We start from the raw sequence: 21,123 nt of genomic DNA on the forward strand, positions 1-21,123 counted from the left end.
CCCTGTCACTCAACCCGTGTATGTGCCAGTTATTGTTGCGCTTGTACCTGCTTCCCTATGTTGTGCAGTTCCTATAGAGCAGCTGGAAGTCTACAGGTTGGACACCCTGGCTCTGCATTAATATATGTTATCAGCCTTGTCATTATTGTGTGGGGAGTGTGTGTATATAGTATATGTGTGTGTCTTTGTATGATGGTGTGGGTAGAGAGTTTGTGTGTGTATATAGTATATGTGTGGGGAGTTTGTGTGTATAGTATGTGTGTGTGATTATTTTGTGGGAAGAGTGTGTGTGTAAAGTATATGTGTGTCTATGTGTGTATAATTGCTAGTGGAAAGTATATTTTGTCTCAGCTGAAAAATATCTGTAATATAAATCCACTGGGGGGGGACACATTTTCAGTGATTTAGTTTGCGCTGTAGTGATTGTAGCATAAAGGGTCTTAGTTGTGTCTAGGCTTATACACGAGTCAATAAGTTTACCCAGTTTTTCTAGGTAAAATTAGGTACCTCGGCTTATACGCGGGTCGGCTTATACACGAGTATATAGTGTAAGTAATATACACTTTAATAACTGGTAGTAAAACTGGTAGGGGAGACACGATAACACACCCATTGAAAGGGCAGTGGTGTATGCATTAAAATGCCCCTGTGGGAAGATTTATATAGGAGAAAAAGGGAACACTACATTACTCAGTCCTTAAATGGAAAACAATTCAGTCCATATTCAGTTCTAATGTATCCATAAGCCAATAATTTCAGGTTTTAAATAAAGAGTGCACGCATAAGAGAATGTATGTCGCCCCATCGACTTTTCAATGCAGCACACAACCGGAAGAGGGATTTTATCTAGTTAATTATACCTAAAACAATAAAAAAATGAACTTTGTCCGAAATAGATGTGTTATTTGAGGGGGGTGGAATTAACTGTTTACCTAAAAGAATTTAGTGTTAATGGTCCTTTAAATGCTTGCTTGCTGTGCTACTTCATTTATGGACCTGTAGTGCATGACATTCCTGCAATAAACACACTATATGAAACTTTTTGTGCTCTCCGGAAATTATCTTTTATAGAAATTTTGCTTGATTTTAACACTCAACATACTTCAAAATGTTATAGGAGCTGTGGGCTAAAAATATTAAGGATAAATTCATAAAGAGACCAATTTCACATTTATTGAAGTCTCATAGAGCAAACAAATGAAGGCCAACATGAATCATCCAACATGAATCATCCAACTCAAGTTGATTGACAATTTAAAGTACATTTAACCTGAGTTTACACCTATATAATGTTTATATCCCTGTTAGCTAATTAAGTATTCCAAGCCTTCAGCCCAGTTTTTTTGAAAGTCAATTAGTGAGCACAGTTAGTCAGACCCCCGTATCAGGCCCTTTTATAAAATACCAATAGTTCCATTTTAAATAAAGTCTAGTGTCTATCACATATTTGCTACAGAGTTTTTATATTGGCAATCTACTCTATTGATTGTGACTACAGCTGTTTCAATGAGATGTCCTGGGGCTTGGAACATATTTTTTTGTAATCAGAGTATAATGATCTCAGTGAAGTGCAGTAGCTGGACTTTTAATGGTTTATTATTTCTTGCAGTAAAATTGCATGAGGTAGTCTGTAGTTTGAACCTTGTATGCTGTACAAATATTTTTTTTTTTTAAATTAGGCATAATTGAAATATTTATTTTATTTTTTTTTTCCTTAGTACTCTGCCCTACCTAATGTGTTGCATGGAAAGAAGACTATCAGAAAAAAAAAGAAGTTTTACATTAGCCAAGGACTTGCATGGCATAACAGGACTTCCAACTGTACATTTACAACTGCATAGCATTAATCCAAATTACCAGAAGGCTTTCGTGTCCTTTAACTATTCTCAACTCTGAAACGTATTTTCTTAAACAAGGTCCAATATAAGACAAAACCATAATATTTTGTGTTTTTATATATGACTGCAGGGACGGCAGACCTAATGGAATGCAATCTGCCATGACATCCATTTTCTGGAAAACACACACTGTGCCATCAGATTTGTACCAGAGGACTGTAATAACGCATGGTCTTTAAGTATTCTTGGCATTTGAATAGGATTATATATAGAATTTTGTCTTGGTTAGAGTGAATGCTCTGCTGTGCACATATACAGTAATTTGCACATAGCTAAACTGCAGGTCCAAGTTTTGGCTTTCAGAGTGAGCTTTGAAAGTATCTGTATGATATTTTGACATTTCATAGGTGAAAGAAGAGATCCTGATGCTGGATTCTAGATTTGCTGGGCTGTAAAAGTGTTAATACTAAATGCAAGTTTGTTCAGTGTTACGTTGTGTTCCGTTCTTTTGACTTTCAAAAGTAAAGACTATGGATTAAAAATTCACACCCATCTGCATGTGGAATGTTTAGAAATGATCTTAAAAGGCAAGCAAGATTCACTCACATAGTAAGTTGGATATAGAGTAACTGATTAACAGAAATAGGAAAAACCATAAGGCCAACTTGTAACCTAACCTGCCTGTCATTTGTAGCAATTAACACTAAACTTTGATCTGCAGTTTCATTGGCAGACTTTTTTTACAGGTATTAGTTTTCCAGTTACTACTCAGTGAGTGAATGCAAACCTTTCTGAAATAACTTAATATTAATGTTACTCTTCTCCAGTTTCAGTCGTCAAGGGGTTACTGTTCAGTGTAAACTTTATGTTACAATACCAAATATTGACTTTGTATTACTTTAAGTATTCCCAAAGGATGCGATCTGTCAGTTGTCATTATTGTGGCCCTTTGTATTATTTGATGTATTTCTTATCGCCTTTATTACAATTTAACATAATGCAGCAATATAGTACCTCAAGAAGGAGAGGGGAGAAAGGATACTGGACACATATGTCACATGGGGGTTTGGGTTAAAAAAAAAGAGGACTGTACATTGTAGTGTATTAGAATGTGTCTTGCAGTATATTACATGATAGCATAATAAATCTGGTGAAATGTATAAATAGCTCTAGCCTATGTAATCTCTGCAAAATTAAACATTTCATATTTTCTGTAGATCTGTGCATCTTATGTTTTTCACCTTCCAGGGGTACAACTGTGTAAAATAAATTGACTTATGTTGCGCTTACCCTACATCCTGTCCTGAAATTCTTTTAACAGCATAATAAAGGATGTTGCAGACCCATGCATTCAGTAGTTGTGGAACAAATCCAGGGCAGCAACTTGTCTGCAAAGTTCTTTATTGGGATAATGAGTTACACAACATGTTTCGGGCCCACGCCCTTTATCAAGTGTTGCAGACCCAAGCATATCTTGGCAGATGCTTTTAATGTCCTTAAGAAGTGAAATTAACTCCTACAGTTATATTGAATGCAGAAGTCTTAATGCTTCAGAACTTCATTCACGTTGAATAATTAACAAAGAAAAAAAGGCTCTGCTGCCCTCTGTAAAAGAGGTTATGAATGTTTGGACCCATATCTTCATATGCTCTTGTATTATGCAATGCACAAAAGGTCCTCTCCAATTTGCCTCAGAGTGGGAAAAAAATCATTCCTGACTCCAATCGGACTAGTCCCTGGATTAACTTGTACTATAAGATATTTTCCATAACCCTGTATTCCCTCACTTGTTAAAAAGCCATCCAACCCCTTTTTAAAGCTATCTAATGTATCAGTATATTTTTACATCCCAGGTGCAGGGCTTTATATTTATCGACATTGAATCTCATTTGCCACTTAGCTGCCCAGATTGCCAGTTTGTCAAGATCCTGTTGCAAGGATGCCACATCCTGGAATTAATTGGGCATCTGCAAACACTGATACATTACTTACAATACCCTCCCATAAGTCATTAATGAACAAGTTATATAAAAGTGGACCCAATACCAAGCCCTGAGGGACCCCACTAAGAACCTTACTCCAAGCAGAGAATGTACCATTAGCAACCACCCAGTTGTAGCCAGTTTCCTATCCATGTGCAAACGACTTAATTAAGCCCAACAGACCTTAGTTTAGAAAGCAGTCGTTTGTAGGGCACGGTATCAAACGCTTTGGCAAAATCCAAATAGATCACATCTACTGCCCCCCCCCCAACTGTTCAGCAATCTATTTATCTGACATGACCTAACCGTCATAAAGCCATGCTGATTGCTGCTCATAATGCCATTCACTACGACAAAATTTTGAATGTGATCCCTTTACAAGCCTTCCAATAATTTGCCCACCACAGATATCAAATTTACCAGCCTATAATTGCCAGGCTGAGATCATAATCCCTTTTTAAATATTGGAATGACATCAGATTTTCTCCAATCCATAGGCACCATACCAGATGAAAGCAAATCTGAGAAAATCAGAATTATGGGCTGGTCTAAAACTTAACTAAGCTCTCTTAGAACTCGGGGGTGTATGCCATCAGGCCCTGGAGCCTTATTTACATTAATTTTTATTAAAGCTTTATGAATCATATCCTAAGTCAGCCACTGACTAGATTGAGCTGAACCATTAGTGCAGCTATGAAGTGAGCCTGGGAACTCAGACTCCTCTATTGTATACACTGAAGAAAATAACTGATTTAGCACATTTGCCTTTTCTGTATCTGTTACAACCATACTGGTACCATTATTTAATGGAGCAACAATCTCAACCTGCATCTTTTTACTATTAATATACTTAAAAAACTTTTTGGGGTTAGTCTTAGCCTCCGCCACTATGCAATGCACTCTTCATTTCCTTTCTTTGCCTTCCGGATTGCTGATTTACAACATTTATTATAGTGTTTATATTCATTAAATGCAGCTTCTGTCCTATTAACTTCTTTACTTCTATATTAAGCCACATAGGGTGATTCTTAGCGCTCCTACATTTACTCCTTAAGGGAATAAATTAAGAACAGTAACGATGTAATATCATTTTAAATGACAGCCATTTCTGTTCTGTGTTCTTAGCTGAAAACATTTTAAAATTAAAGTTTTGTATTCTATTGTTGCCCTACACTGGTAAAGCTGGTGTGTTTGCTTTAGAAAGACTACTATAGTTTATATAAACAAGCTGCTGTGTAGCCATGGAGGCAGCCATTCAGTTTGAAAAAAGGAGAAAAGGCACAGGATACACAGTAGATAACAGAAAAGTTCCCGTTGTATTCTACAGAGCACCTGAGCTTTTTCAGCTTTGAATGGCTGCCCCATGGCAGCAGCAGCATGTTTATATACACTATAGTAGTCTTTCTACAGCAAACACACCCGTTTACCAGTTCAAGGCAACAGTAAATTATAAATTAATTTATTTCAAAAACTTTCACTTTTTGTTATTACTGTTCCTTTTAAGACTAAATTATACCCTTAAAATGAATACTTAAGTAACAGATAGTTTATATCATATTAAGTGGCATAATAAAGAATCTTACCAAACTGGAATATATACAGTATTTAAGTAAATATTGCCCTTTTACATCTTGAACCTCCATTTTCGTGATATTCTCTGTGCTGCCTCAGAGACCACCTGACCAGAAATACTGCAGCTTTAACTCTCACTCATGTGACCTAACATGTATGGTTTGTTTGGCTTATTTATTAAAATGCTATTTTTCTATTAATGATTACCCAATGGCACATACAAGTAAAAAAGTATATAATTATGAAAATGGTTGAAGCAAGGTTTGGGAAAAAATGTAACTTAACTAGGAGAAAAGTTATTTTTTTCCTCAAATTAAATATAGCTCATAAGTTTTCATGTGACAAACCATAATATAACTTTTTCCCATGGATTTAATTCCAGCTATTTTAATTTATATGAAGTAAAACTGGTAAAAAATGTAATAGATTAAGGACCAGATTCAAATAAATGAAAATACATTATTTTATGGTTTATAACTTGAAAACTTATGGGTGAGATTAAAGGAAGAGTAACACCAAAAAATGAAAGTATTTTCAAGGAATGCCAGTTTAATGGCTGCCCCCATGGCTACAATTGTTTATATAAATTATAGTAGAGTTTCAGAAGCAAACACACCAGTTTTACCATTGCAGCACAACAGTATGTTACATGCTCATTACTTTAAAACACTTTAAATTCCTTTAAATTCAGTTCCACTTTTCCCACAGACCTCAATAGAGTTTTCATGTGATAAACAGTGAAATAAGTTGTTCTCATTAAATTGCATCTGCCCATAGTATATCCTGCTAGTTCTTGCATAAGTTAAAACAGTGAGACCTCTAGTGGCCAGTTGTAATATATCATATTGCTACAGGGTAGTTTCCTTTTTGTTTCTGTTAATAAAATAGTACTTGTACATGATGGTAACTAAGCTGCACTAATCCATATTGGTGGTAAAACAATCCTACTGTTTAAATGTTTTCAGTAACCTTAAGGAATGATGCAACAAGTAACGAAGATATCCCTTATGTGGAAAACGCCAGACGCCAGTATTCTAGATGACAGATCCTCATTTGATCCTCATATGTACCTACATACTATTCGCTATTGCCCTTTAAATCAGTCTAATTATCCTTATGGGAAATAAACTCTTCCAGATCTTCTGTATTCTTTGGGAAGTGATCGCCGTATCGGCGCATGTGCAGTGCTAGCAGTTTTCCAATTCATAGCATCTGCGCATGCTGGAAATTGACAAAGTGATGGAATAGGACCAGAAGAAGACTGGAAATCCAGAAGATGGCGCCCACAAGCTCCGCTGCGTTTACTCTCCTATATGTGAGTAATGGATTAGGGGCACTTTCATGGGGCAATCACCTATGTGGAAGGGGGGAGAGGCAGGGAGGGGGACTATGTAGGGTAGTGGGTATGAGTTTTTATTATTGGGAGGTGTAGTTCTCCTCTAAGGGTCAGATTTTTTTAAAGGGTTTTTTTTTAACTAATGCACATTATTTAGTTTAGGGGGGCTTTTGGTAGGGGGGAGCTGGTTCACCTTCAAAAACATGCTTTGGGTACAAAAAGGAATCACATAACTCTAATTCAAAGAATAACAATATTGTGTTTCCAGCCTGAGCTTCATTCACAGCTTTGTTACTCGATCGTGTTCCAGTACTGTAGCTTATTTTGTATGAATCATTAAACTGAAAATAAACATACAGACCAAATATATAAGTGAAAAGCCAATGTGAAAGAAAAATCTAAAAAAAATATTCTAAATTTACACTTACTAATCTGTAAAGGATTTTTAAATATACAAAGTTAGGTGTTCTTGAATCCCGTAGTAATAGGATTTCACTAACTTTCTTTATTAAAGTGTCTCCTAAATCTACAGAACACATAAGGATAAAATGTTGAAATTTTTCTTAAAAAAAGAGAAGAGAGAAAGATCCTTGTTTGTGACTGTATGATGCCTTTAGTAGTTATAAAAAAAACCCACTTCTCTAGTTGGTGTATCAATTAACTTAAGTAGATTAAGTAGACTAAAGGTGGCCATACACGGAGAGATACGCTCGTTTGGCGATGTCGCCAAACGAGCTGATCTCTCTCCGATATGCCCACCTTGAGGTGGGCAATATCGGACTGATCCGATCGTGGGCCCCAAATGGGAATGGGCAGTTGTATCGCAGGACTGCATCAACGAACAGATGCTGCCGCGATCCAACGAGATTATTTGTCCCATCCGATCGAGATCTGGCCAACTTTCGGCCAGATCTCGATTGGGGAAGCCCGTCGGGGGGGGGGGGCAATACACGGGCCAATAAGCTGCTGACTCGGTCTGTCTGCAGCTTTTATCGGCCCATGTATGGCCATCTTTAGTGCAATGTCTATTCACCGAAGTGATATAATTAATAAAAGCAATAAGAGTCGTGTCTTGCCCTAACGCGCGTTTCGCACAGCTTTCTCAAAAGGCAAGTGAATCAAAAGATTCCTTCCGACGTTTTTTATAGCCGCATGTTCATTTTCAGGCTGAGTCGCTTTAAATTGACGTCACATCCGTCCTCTCCGCCAATCATCAGCGGTGCTTCCATCTTCACCCTCCCATCACTGTTGGCGTGGGAGGATACATACGCGGACCTTGGAAGTCACTTTCCAGGTGGAGTCGCTTTCAACCGACGTCACGTCTGCCCTCTCCGCTGACCATCAGCAGTTCTTCCGCCCTCATTTTCCCATTGCTGTTAGTGTGGGAGGATGCGTATGCAAATTTTGGATATCAATCCCTCCCTCCTCACATTCATTTAGGCTCTATTAAATCTTTGGGCTCCATATGTTGTGAAAAAAACACGTTCCTATTAGGATTTTATTTTGGAGCCTATATAATTAAAGTGGGTAAAATGGGGTGATCGTGAATTCTTGAATCCCAGGACTCATGCAGGTCACCTTTTCCTCAAATGTAGCAGCATTTACTCTATAGTTGGCACACCACTTGTTATTCTGGCTCTGCTATAGATATATCATTACTAGTGTATGGAACAGTGGCAAATTTGTAGATTACCTTGATTTCCCTTTTTTTTTATCAAACTCCTGGTAATACTATTCCGTCTTGAAACCTTTCTGTAAGTCTCCATATTTCCAAGGCAAGGGTGAAGAAATTGTTTGATATTTGCCATCTCCACTGAACGTTCTTCCAATCCACTTTGATAATCATTATATGTGCTTCATTATGTTTCAAATTCTCACTAGCGTAGACATTTTCATGGGAAGAGCAGCAGATAATTTTATAAACTTATAGTGACTTTTGTGAAGTGTTAAATGGAGCTTTGGCTTCAAAAACCCTGTTTTGACAAATCTTTTAAAAGCAATTCTTTCATGAAATGGGGATCCTCAAGGCTTCTTTCCAGTTCCAGTTCTAAAATACAGACTTGAGGTGAGTGACCACACTATGCAGCAGACTGTCTTGATATGGCCAGGCTTGTTGGCACAAGGTATCCTGCTGGTTTGTGGAAATAAAGCTACAGAGTAGACTACAGAAGAATGCCTGATAGGAAATAGAGTACGCTTTCCATGCCAGAGATGAGTTATTTCTGCCTGCTTCCTGCCATCAACACCGTCATCATTTCTGTCATTATTATTTCTTTGTAAGCTTGCATACACTCGCCAGAAGTATTGATCTTTGTTGATATACCTTTTGCATGAGTTCATATGGGTTTTAATGAATGATGCTTAAGCATGACTTTTTGCTTACTAATCTGCAGGTTGGACTTTTTCAACCCAATTTGCTCATATTTTTAGTAGAAAATACCTAAATTCTCCGCTCAACCTTCCTTCGTCTCTGGGTACATGTTTGACGCATGTCAGAATTATCTAAATCCATTGACATCCCAGTTTTTGTGGATTCTAATTTTGTATTTTTATCTTCTGGTTGCTTTGAACCTAACAGAAAGCCGCCATTCCTTTATTATTTATTTATTATTTTACATGGCTTTTATGACTGGCCTGCCATCTAGTGGAAACATGAAATATTACTCATCTAATGCATGGTAGTGAAGAATTCAGCACCAAAAAAATGCCAGGAGCACTGTTACTGGCAAAATGATTTACTTTGCTTGTGTGGAAGCCATCATTTCATTAAACAGGAATATCTAAAAGCACATGAATATGTCATTGTTGTTTTACCTCTAAATGCCAGTTCTTCTAAACAGGGCAGTCAGCTGGTTCCCCTACAGCTTAGACCATTGAATCACAGCATATACTATATGTTATATACAGCATTAAATACACTATAAACCTGTATGGGAACCCTAGAATTACAGCCACATTCCGGTGGCAGTGTTTCCAGTGTCAGTAGGTGCACTTGTGAACAATTTAGCAGAAGAAGCAGGACTGGCACAATGACACTTAGGGGCAGATTTATCAAGGGTCGAAGTGAATTCGAGGGAATTTTCAAAGTAAAAAAATTCGAAATTCAAAGTAACTTTTTGGATACTTTGACCATCGAATAGGATGCTACGAATTAGATTCGAAGTAAAATAGTTTGAAGTACTGGCTCTTTAAAAAAACTTTGACTTCAATAGTTCGCCAAATTAAACCTGCTGAAGTGCTATGTTAGCCTATGGGGACCCTCTAATGAATTTTTAGTCAAAGTAAAATCGTTTGATCATACGCTAAAATCGTTCGAATCGAATGATCTTACTTCAACCGCAAACCGCTCAACTTCGGTAAAAAAAGTTGAATTCGATATTCGAATTAGAAGTATTTAAATTCGATGGTCGAATTTAGAAATATTTTTTTCTTCGAAATTCGACCCTTGCTAAATCTTCCCCCTAGCACCACTATATGGGGCAAATTCACTAACCTGCGGAAATTCGCCAGCCACCAGCTTCGCTCACATCGCCACACTTCGCCAGACGAAAAATTTGCCAGGACAACGCTAATTCACTAAAATGCAAAGTTGATTCCAGGGCGCCGAACGATCCTGAAGTTTCGCTAGCGTTAATTCGGCAAGCAAAGCGAAGTTGCGCTAGCGTTAGCTAATTTGCATACAGTGGGAAGTTAATTTTCAATAGACATATATGTTGCAGCAAATACATTACACTACAAAAGTCCAGGGAATCTTAATAAAATAAAATAGAGTTGTTATATGAGCCCAGTGTATAGTTTATGTGCCATATGTTAGGAAATGTAGGGGTAAGCCAGGTACCCTAAAAAAATGACGATCTTTTGCAACCTATCACCCTGAAAAACTGAAAAGTCGTCAGCATTTTTTGGGACTTAGAAAAATTTTCAACTATTTTTTGAGGAACTCCTATCTACTCTATTGCACTTCGTCTGAGGTGGCGAAGGCAAGTCTGGCGCAAGAGGTAACGTTCAGTAAAATCCACATCTTAGTGAATTTGCATAGTTATGTCCATTCACCAGAGCGAAAGTAGCGCTACAGTCTATCTCCTTCAGTGAAACAAATCAATTATGGGGTAGCTGCTGTCTATACAGCGAGTACTGTGCACAGGTCCAATTAAACCAAGGTAAATATCAAAGACATGCACAGTTTCTCGCTTAAAAAGATTTATTGGTGCATATAAACCACAAAAACTAACATGTCAATGTACAATTCACACACACCACAAAGCAGTGTCTCCCCCCCAGTCTGCCTACCTGTTGTTAGCCACACCCTCCTGACGCGTTTCGCGCTATTGGGCGCTTCATCAGAGGAGGTGTGGCTAGTGCTGGTCATGTCCCTTAAATACCTGCTAGATTACTTAATGCAGGTTCTAGGGTTAGATACTTACACATTTGTATATTGATTACCTGCAGAATTGTTTTCTGCAGGTTCAAGGGTTGCATACGTGTTACATACAAATCCAAAGGTCTATTCAACTTCCACTATGTACCCATTAACCCCAATTTTCTACTTATATTATATTACATTTCAATCCGCATTGTAACATTGTTTCCATCCAAATCACCTAAAAATTCACTGATATAGGAGACATGACCATGTGATTATAGTGACTAAGTGAATAAAGTGCAATTGTGCATAAATTCATAATAAGTTGATAAAGTGTTAACAAAACAATATGTTATCAAATTACAATAAAACTTTTTTATAAGAAATTCACTTTAATCCCATACTGATGTAAGAAACGGTTTTAGTTCAAAATGACTATTCATTCCCTCAGGTATAATTGTCCCTAACTTAAAAATCCAGTTGGATTCTAATCTTAGTAATTTGGTAGTTAAATTGCCCCCACTATTTTCATTTATTTTATCTATACCAAACATCCTTATTTTCTGGGGTATGCCATCATGGGCCATTATAAAATGTTTCAGAATGGGATTATCAACATCTTTATTGTCAATACCTCTTAGATGTTCCCCCAACCTGACCCGTAGCTGTCTAATTGTACGACCAATGTATAAAGCACCACATTCACACTGCACTGCATATACTACATATCTTGTACCACAAGTAATCATTTTTCCTATTTTTATCTCCTGGCTTTTACTTTTATCACTGAATTCTATTACTTTTTTGCTTTTATTATTTTTACAGACCACACATTTTTTACAGGGAAAAAAACCCTTCAAATCAAGCCACGTTTTTTTCTCTGCTTTTTTATTTAGACGATTAGGAGCTACTTGATTTGCTATGGACTTGGCTTTCCTACTAATTACCATTGGGGTTAAGTTTAATGCTTTTATTGTAGGGTCAGTATTCAAAATATTCCAATTTTTGACTATACTTTTTTTAACCGCTTTATATTGTAGTCCGTACTCTAAAATGCATCTTACTCCTTTTTCTTGCTTATTAGTTATTTTCATACTGCCCTTAGTCTTTTTTAAAGTTTTCGATTTCTCTAGTTTTTCCATTGCTTCTGATATGTCTCTTTTACTATACCCCCTGCTTCTTAACCTATTACATTCTTCCTTAGCCTGTTGAGCAAAGACTCCCTCATCCGTGCAGTTCCGGTAAATTCTCATCAATTGGGCATAAGGAATAGATTTAACTGTATGCAAAGGATGATAGGAGTCTTTTCTCAAAATGGTATTTCCTGCTATCTTTTTTCTATATAATTTAGACATTATTATGTTATTTTCTACATAGAAAGTCAGGTCTAAGAAATCGATCTGATTAGCATGACATTGCATAGTAAATTTGATATCATACGGATTGTCATTCACATAATTTAGGAAGCCCTTTAAGTCATCCTCCGGGCCACTCCATACCATGATGACATCATCTATATAACGATGCCACCCTACTATGTCGTCATCGTATGGATTATCTGCCCCAAAGATGTACTCATCTTCCCACATTGCCATAAACAGGCCGGCGTATGAGGGCGCAAATTTCGTTCCCATCGCCGTGCCTGTTATTTGGCGAAAAAGCTGACCATTAAAGGACATAGTGTTGTGAGACAGAATAAATTCAATGGCTTCCAACAAAAAATTAATTTGGACATCTGATTGCAAGTATTGTTTTAAGAATTTGTTAATAGCTCTCAGTCCGTCTACATGATGTATCCTGGAGTACAGAGATTGAACATCAAGAGTTACCCAAACATATTGTTTTCTCCATATAATAGTGCGAATTTTATGCATGGCATCTTGGCTATCTCTTAAATATGCTGGCATCTTAACCACTATTTCCTTCAGAAAATAGTCAACATATTCGATCAAACATTCACTCAAACTTCCGATTCCGGAGACTATCGGTCTCCCGGGTGGTTTGAGTGCATCTTTGTGCACTTTTGGTAATGCGTATATATGTGCCATAACAGGATATTCGCGCCATATAAAATTATATTCTGTCTCATCAAGCACCCCGCAATCTTTTGCATATAATAACATTTCTTTCATTTCCTTTTTATGTTTCTCCAAAGGATTTTTCTTTAGACATTCATAGGTGCTACCATCCTTTAAAATCTCTTCAACCATATTAATATAATAATTTTTGTCCAAGATAACCACTTTGCCTCCCTTGTCTGTAAATTCATTATTGCTTTTTTTTGTTTATAAGTCATATTCCCTTTATACCTATAATTTAATGATCTGTGAGAGAAAATCTTAGCTAGATCTTGTTCAACTGCTTTTCTGTACATTAAGATACCGCTTCCTGGGGGAACATTTGGCTGGAAGGTTGAATTTTGCTTTAAACCACTATGCATAATGGAGTCCTGATGTTGTCTATCCTCTCTATTCATTTCATTACTTTCTCCTTCCCTCTGACATTGCTCCATAAATTCAATAATCTCCAATTCCTGTGCATTAAAATTCAGCTCTCCAACCTTCGCACAGGATGAGGTATCAGAGCCTAATCCCTCTTTTTTATCTGCAAAAAACTTTTTTAGCGCAATTTTTCTGATAAATTTCTGTACATCCACATAGGCATTAAATTGATTCATTTGCATAGTGGGACAGAAATTTAGTCCTTTTTTTAACACTTCAATTTCATCTAAATGCAGCTTATACTGTGATAAATTCAAAATTTGTTCACTATACAAATCACCTTGATTCCCTTTCGAAAATTCATTTTTAAACAAGTCATCATCATTACATTTTTCACCCTCCAAATCACCCGCAATCAATATTTGTTCAGATTGCAGCAGTTCATTATCAGTCATTTCATTGCCGTCATCCATTGAAAATAAATTAATTTCATATTGAGTTAAAATTGAATTATCATCCCAATCTGTGTCATTTATCATTTCCTTAGAAGCATATTCAGCGGAAGCCAGTCCTTGTAATTTCATTGATTTGTTCTCATACTCAATTAATACAGTGTTATTTGTGGTAATATCTGCAGGCATGTGTATTTCATACTTATGGTTTGCCCAGTTGCCTTTAACTTCTTTGTGCATGGATATATCTGTATGGAAGTCCACTCCATTATGGCCACTCGTAAACATAGTGTCAGTATCTGCGGATAAACATTCATTAATGCCATTCACTAAGTAGAAAATTGGGGTTAATGGGTACATAGTGGAAGTTGAATAGACCTTTGGATTTGTATGTAACACTTATGCAACCCTTGAACCTGCAGAAAACAATTCTGCAGGTAATCAATATACAAATGTGTAAGTATCTAACCCTAGAACCTGCATTAAGTAATCTAGCAGGTATTTAAGGGACATGACCAGCACTAGCCACACCTCCTCTGATGAAGCGCCCAATAGCGCGAAACGCGTCAGGAGGGTGTGGCTAACAACAGGTAGGCAGACTGGGGGGGAGACACTGCTTTGTGGTGTGTGTGAATTGTACATTGACATGTTAGTTTTTGTGGTTTATATGCACCAATAAATGTTTTTAAGCGAGAAACTGTGCATGTCTTTGATATTTACCTTAGTCTATCTCCTTCACTAGCGAATTTACGCCTGCGCCCGTTAGTAAATCAGCAAAGTGCCAAAATGACGTCACGCTGGCGAATTTTCGCTAACATTAGTCACTTCACCCTTTAGTGAATTTCCCCCTATATGATAGAAGCTGTTTGTGCGCAAGTAACTAATAAATGGCATCAACACACAAAATACTGTCACCTATTTTAGTGTTACCTCACTTACGACTGTGTTCGTTGTCCTTTAAATGTATCTTTTCCTGTCAATAGTATATTTTGCTTAATGTGCACCTTGCCTAGAAACATTTGCTATACACTCAGTGCCCAACAATCCACTGTTCTTGTGTATTATCTGATTGTACACTTCTGACGTTTGAAAGGCATTACTTAATAACATGGGCACTAGCCGTACAGACTGTGTTTGTATAAGCTTGCATGCTTGTAGAATACGGAACAGACTGCCTACTTGCCATCAGCTGAATGGGGAATGTAATAAAAGCCATATATGATAATAAATTGTGGGAATAGGAATACTATATTTTATATGACAATGTAATATTAATATTTGAATTATTATTAAAGGGGTTGTTCACCTTCCAAACATTTTTTTCAGTGCAGTTGTTTTCAGATTGTTCTGACTTTATTCAGTTGCTTTCTATGTTTTTTTTTAAATGTTCCTGTCTCTGGTGTTTCATTCTGGCAGCTCACTGATCCAAGTGCACATTCTGAACTGTTACAATTTGCTACATAAGTTGACGCATTTCTCAGCAGCATCTGTGGAATATCAGCAACTACTGTATCAATTCTAGCAGCTGCCTTTACTGAAACTCAGGGATTCTGCTCAGCAGGGACGAAGAAATGTATTAATTAATGTATCGATTTAGAACAGTTACGGCGACCCCCCTCCCTCCCAGAGCTGCTTCAGAAACACATAAGAATGTGAATAATGAAACTTTTAACTTCAATATTAGAAAAAAAGTAATTGAAAAAGTCTTTATTTTCGGAGCACCAACCAATAAGATGAGAGAGAGGGGATTTAGGAACAGTACTTCAAAGTTGCTTATGTATAAATCAGCATGTTGAAAGATACAATTGGTATTCTGCCCCAAAATATGTATATACTGTATAACCAACAGGGGCCCTTGTAGAAGATTCAATGGGAACTCCTGATTGATCCATGGGTTATGAATAAGTTAGGTAATGTACAAATATCAACATGAGTTTAGTATGGTGCGTCTTTGCCTGTACATAGAAAAACATTTGCACTGAGCAGAGATGCTATAGGAAAAGAGGCACCTGTGTTGTATCTGCTGTCAGAGGCATCAGGCCTAGTGCCACCCTCTCACCTCCCTGCGCTTCCGTATTCTGTGCTTAGACTGGGGTGAGGTGGAGCTACGTCACTGGTCCTAAGAACACAACTGCACTCTCTGCAGCAAATGAGCTGAAATTCCATCTAACAAAAAACTACATTTGGTATATAAACGTACTGCCCACTTTCCAAAAATTTCTTGTGCAGAAATTTCTTTTTTTATAAAATTGTGAAAAATCAGAATTTTATAAATTTTTACAGATTTGTCAACAAAAACTGCGGCTTTTTTGTATTTGACACCCAAAAAACATAAAATCCTCAGATTATTGCACTCGGCAGGTCCGAGTTGGGAGTATTTTTTTATTCAGACTTTAAACACCATCAGAGTTCCCTGTGTATGTCATATTCTGCCTGCCCTATACTCCCTGTGTGTGCCATACTCCCCCTACTCTATGCTCCCATGTGTGCCATACTTTGCCTTCCCTATGCTCCTTGTGTGTGCCATATTCCGTCTGCCTACTCTGCACCCTGTGGGACATGAGCCTGGTAGGGATTGTTAGCATTTGGAAATTATTGTTAGGGGCCCCTAAGGTATTTAATCATGTGCTGGGGGTGCTGTGTTATCCACAGGGGAGAAAGTGGTATATGGATTTAAGGGTATGTTTATGGTATATTTAAGGGTATGACTTAAACTTAAATATCCCTACAGTGAGCACCAAGCATTTGTTTTTTTGGTGTGTTACCACAATAAATGTGGATATGGCCTTAAAAGCTCTTGTGATAACTTGGGTGTGGTTTAAAGGGGTGTGTTTTAAAGGGGCATGGTCAACACTGGCTTCCATTAACGGCCCTCCACCACATAGGGCAGAAAAATTCCAGCCCTCTTTACCACAGAAGATGGACTGCACTATACTATAATGTTAGTAGATAGCAGTAATCTATTTGGAGCCTGTGTTTTTCTGGATCATTCTAAAAATATGGAAAATACCAATAATCAATAACATACATTTCCATATTAGTTAAATGTAATGCAGGGTTTCCCAAAACCCATAACTAACACCACATTCCCGGTCATGGCTCACACTTCTGATTATGTACTGGAAGGATGGGGAAAAGGAAGCGTAGTCGAGGGACAGGCCGACATCGATGTCAATTTAGGAGTGCAGTACAGAATCAGTAGCCAGAGTAGTAGTTGAGGTCGCAGGCCGAGGTCAAAACCAATTATAAACAGAGTGCCAAATCAGGATCCAGAAGAATAGTCAATACAGTACAATACAATACAAAGGCTGCTTCAGGCAGCAATACAGGGGTAGTCAAGGACAGGCAAGGGTCAAAGGCAAAGATCAGACTTATAGGAACACACCCAGGAAATATGAGAATAGGCCTTTGTTGGGCAAAGAACATTTGGCATCAAAACCCGGAAGCGGTATGAGCATGCATCTAATGCGCACCAGCGCACTAAAGAGGAAGCAGCAGGCTTCCCGACATGAGAGCATCGGGTGTAAACACTGTATGAAATAGTTTTGTAACATCTGACTTTCCGATGTATAGGTTCCATACCTGTATTCCTGGATGTCTCTTTCCGAATTGTTATTGTACTTTACAGTGAGGTGAGTAATAAGAGGAATGGACCCAAGCATCTGTGGACAGGGGCAGAACTTTGGTGGCCTGGACCCCCCGCAAAAATGTATTTCCAGGTCCCCTCTGCACATTATAGCAGACGACATGTGCTTCCTAGCTGCATTCTTGCAAGTCACCCCTGCTGCTCATAATTCTGAGGAATCAGACCCCTGCTGGCCAATGTCTGTACATTCATGAAAGGAGAAAGAAAGCTATGATGCAGTTTCTTGCAAAAAGATTAGTAGAATGGTTTATCGTACCTAAGTAAACAGCCATAGAAGCTCTCTCTGTTTATGTAAATCAGTAGCTGCCATATCAGTTTGGTGTACCTTCTGTGTTTCTCTCTGCTGGCTCCACTCAGCTCAAATTACAGGATGGAGAAGGGAGGGGGAAGGGAGAGGGGGAATTGAGGTGGTTTAGGCTGAGAGAAGGAAATCTCGTACCAATGCCCATGTGTAAAGAACAGAAAAAAAGGAATGCTGTCTCTTTTCACACAAGACTCAGAGCAGCAGCACTGTGAGTGCATATGGGTGTATTTACATAGACCTTTCTGATAAAGCTTACTTCGTTTTAAACTCTCCTTCTCCTTTAAGCAATGGAGACAGGCAGCAGAAGGTCTCTGCGCAGTAATAGAGTAAGCCCCCCCATATTGCTTTACATTTTTAAATATACCGCTTTCTTGCCTGACTCAGTACACAGGGCCTTTGAGTGCAGTGACCATTTTCAGCAACTCATTACCAGTCCTTTAGAATTCCAGATGACTGAGCAGACACTTTATAATCTCATTTAACAACAAAATATTAGTTTATTTTCAGTAAATATTTGTATTGGCGGCTGAGGGTCAACAGGACATGGAATATGTCCAATCTTTGATCTATGCAAGGGAGTCTGCCCACTGTTCCACCATCAGAAGATATGTTTGATTTGGCTATAAAACATGTTTGATAAGAGCACTCCATGCCTGGTTGATGTGAAATAATGCAACTTAGAGCCAAGCAGTTAAACATATGCCTGCAGAACATGTTAATGTATCAGTAAAAAAAATTTCTACCCAGAAAGAGCATCGGGCTTTGTGTGCTTGAAAATTAAATTCTGTAACCCATGTTCTCAAATCCATCAGACATATTCATGATTATAGATATAGTCATGGTTTCATTTTCATTCATCTTCCCAAATCTTTTCATAATTACCTAAAATGAAATATTAAGATACATGGATAGAAGTGTAGAATCTAACCACTGCGGTTTTATTCCATTCAATTTCTTAATAAGATCCCTGTAACAAAGTTGAGACACACATTCAGTGTCATTCACAGAATGTATATCCCTATTACAGAAAAGAAACAGGATTCTGTAACACAAAACATGTGGAAGCCAGTTAGGATAACCAATATATTCTACCCGCTACATAAACATGACCAGCAGCAAAACTGGGCATTTTCTATAGGTATTCTTTAATGTAGACCCATTTTAATGCTGTGCTTTTTTAAGTTTGGTGTCCAGCACCATCATTGTGTACGTTTGTGCCTTAAGTGGTTTCACGTTTAAGAGGGAGTTTGATGTGTGCATTTTGACTCTGGGGTCAGTTAAAGACCAGTAAACATTGCATAGACAAACAACCCCACTTAACCCCAAAACATTAAAATTTATAACCACAACTTATTAAACATATAGAGAATCTAAAAATATGTGCACTGAATAATGATTAGGAGCCAGAACAAAGATATTTGCTTGAAAACACATGCACACATTTGAGTACCTTCTTCATTTCATACTCTGTTTATATGGAAATTTCATAAAACTTGCCAAAATAGATGAGTCTGGTATTACATCATTTGAAAGGTTGAGGGATGCAGTTTGGTAATTATACACACAAAAGTAGCTCTGAAAATTATCAATGATTTTAGTACCAGCCTCCTGAAAGAAATGTGTGTGTATTTCATGTACATTATATGGAGATGGAGTGTAGTGTTTGACAAATATCAGAATATCCATACACTACTCTCCATCTGTGCATATATGTATGTGTATGTATGTGTATGTTTGTACACACACACACGCACAGTTTATAAACGTTAACATTCAAATAGCTTTCAGTATTGATACAGAAAAAGCATTGCCTAAAAACATGTTAAGTTCTTTAAAAGACAAACAAAACAAAGTAACCACAATATGTGGCTGTGTAAACATGTGTCCTTTGTTTAAATAAAAAGACTGCACAATTGCTTTGTCCATAAAATAGTAAAGTCCCTGCCAGGAAACAATGATACAAGCAGGCAAGTATGAAAGTAATGGATATTTGCATTTTTCTGTTTCCAGAATGGTCAACATGGATCGCATTTTACAAGGGAGTTCCAGCTTTCAAATCGTCTGATTTAGGGAAAAGAAAGGAATTCATCAGTTCTTCTTACAGTGATAGACTTTTGTCCTACTTTGGCAAGCTCTATTCCACCTTGTGTGCTAGCAGATGAGTTGTTTTCCCACCTTCAATGTTTCAGCAATAGATTAATGGAGAGTCAGTTCCATGATTGATAAGAAAGGTAGGGGGAATATTTAAAGATATTCCAAGGCTATGTATGCACCAGATCAATGCAAAGTGCGCCTCTAATCCCCCTTGTTTTCTCCATCTGATTAAAGTTATACTACTCGAGGGAGTCACTGTGATCCAAACCAAGGTCACTAACATTTGTTGTCTGAAGTTCCTCACTGTCATCCTCCAGTTCATCCTCCTCCATTTCTTCTTCATCTTCATCCTCTTCTGTACCATCCAATGAGTCATCATTAGCTGCCATCATAGCCTGCTGTATCGTAAGGGAGTCCGATGAAAGTGACTGTAGGGTTTCCATATTGACAGAACCTAAAAGCAGAGAAGCAGGGAGATATAGATTTAGTAAAACAAAACTGACACTCCAACACAGATCTTTCACATTCCCTTTAATTTAACCAACTTCCCCCCAATATTTACCAGTACTGAATATATAAAATAGCAGGAAATTCAAAGTGATTTTTACTGAAGCACATACACTTAATATGTAGACCAACATGCCACAGTTTGCTATTCCTGAAAAATTAGTGTGTACAAGTATATGATAAAGAACAATTCAAGTGAGCTTCTGTGCTTATCAAGCTTGCACTGTGCTAACAAATGTCTCATTCACCTTCATAAATAATAATAATAATAATGAATTCAATAAAAGCTGAAGGGTTAGACATCCCTGATTTAAGGAGAACTGATTTCTACATAAAATATAAATCTACAAGCTGTTCCAAATATTAAGATGTCGACCTTGGGACAAAGGACCTGGGAGGAATGTGAGGCAACTTTGGGCGACTTCGGAAAACAAAGCACGTGTGTACTTTAGCGCAGGCAACTTTTCATTATAGCGGACAGGAAGACACGCGAAGGCAGTTCGGGGAGATTGTCGCCCAAATGAAGAGGCGATTAGTCGCCAGGCAACTAAATCTCCCGGAATCTCCCCGTGTGTCACAACCCTAAAG

The 21,123-nt window shown here is 37.7% G+C and overlaps 2 protein-coding genes across 8 annotated transcripts in view; one reads left to right on the forward strand and one right to left on the reverse strand.

Annotated features, from left to right (window-relative positions):
• Positions 1 to 3,132, forward strand: part of fez1.S (fasciculation and elongation protein zeta 1 S homeolog) — a 41,672-nt gene extending 38,540 nt beyond the window's left edge. For both annotated transcript variants that reach the window (XM_018227738.2, XM_018227737.2), the window contains one exon: positions 1,719 to 3,132. Coding sequence is in view for 1 of the 2 variants with exons in the window: in XM_018227737.2 (XP_018083226.1) it covers positions 1,719 to 1,735 (17 nt within the window). In the remaining variant the exon portion in view is untranslated. The remainder of the gene's footprint in view (positions 1 to 1,718) is intronic.
• A 15,274-nt stretch (positions 3,133 to 18,406) lies between these two features.
• The window catches only part of pknox2.S (PBX/knotted 1 homeobox 2 S homeolog), a 404,889-nt gene continuing 402,172 nt past the window's right edge, over positions 18,407 to 21,123 (reverse strand). For all 6 annotated transcript variants that reach the window (XM_041571316.1, XM_041571317.1, XM_041571318.1 and 3 more), the window contains one exon: positions 18,407 to 20,482. In XM_041571316.1, coding sequence (XP_041427250.1) covers positions 20,268 to 20,482 — 215 coding nt within the window. In that variant the 3' untranslated portion in view covers positions 18,407 to 20,267. The remainder of the gene's footprint in view (positions 20,483 to 21,123) is intronic.

This window comes from Xenopus laevis, chromosome 7S, assembly GCF_017654675.1.
Source record: "Xenopus laevis strain J_2021 chromosome 7S, Xenopus_laevis_v10.1, whole genome shotgun sequence".
Taxonomy (NCBI): Eukaryota; Metazoa; Chordata; class Amphibia; order Anura; family Pipidae; genus Xenopus; species Xenopus laevis.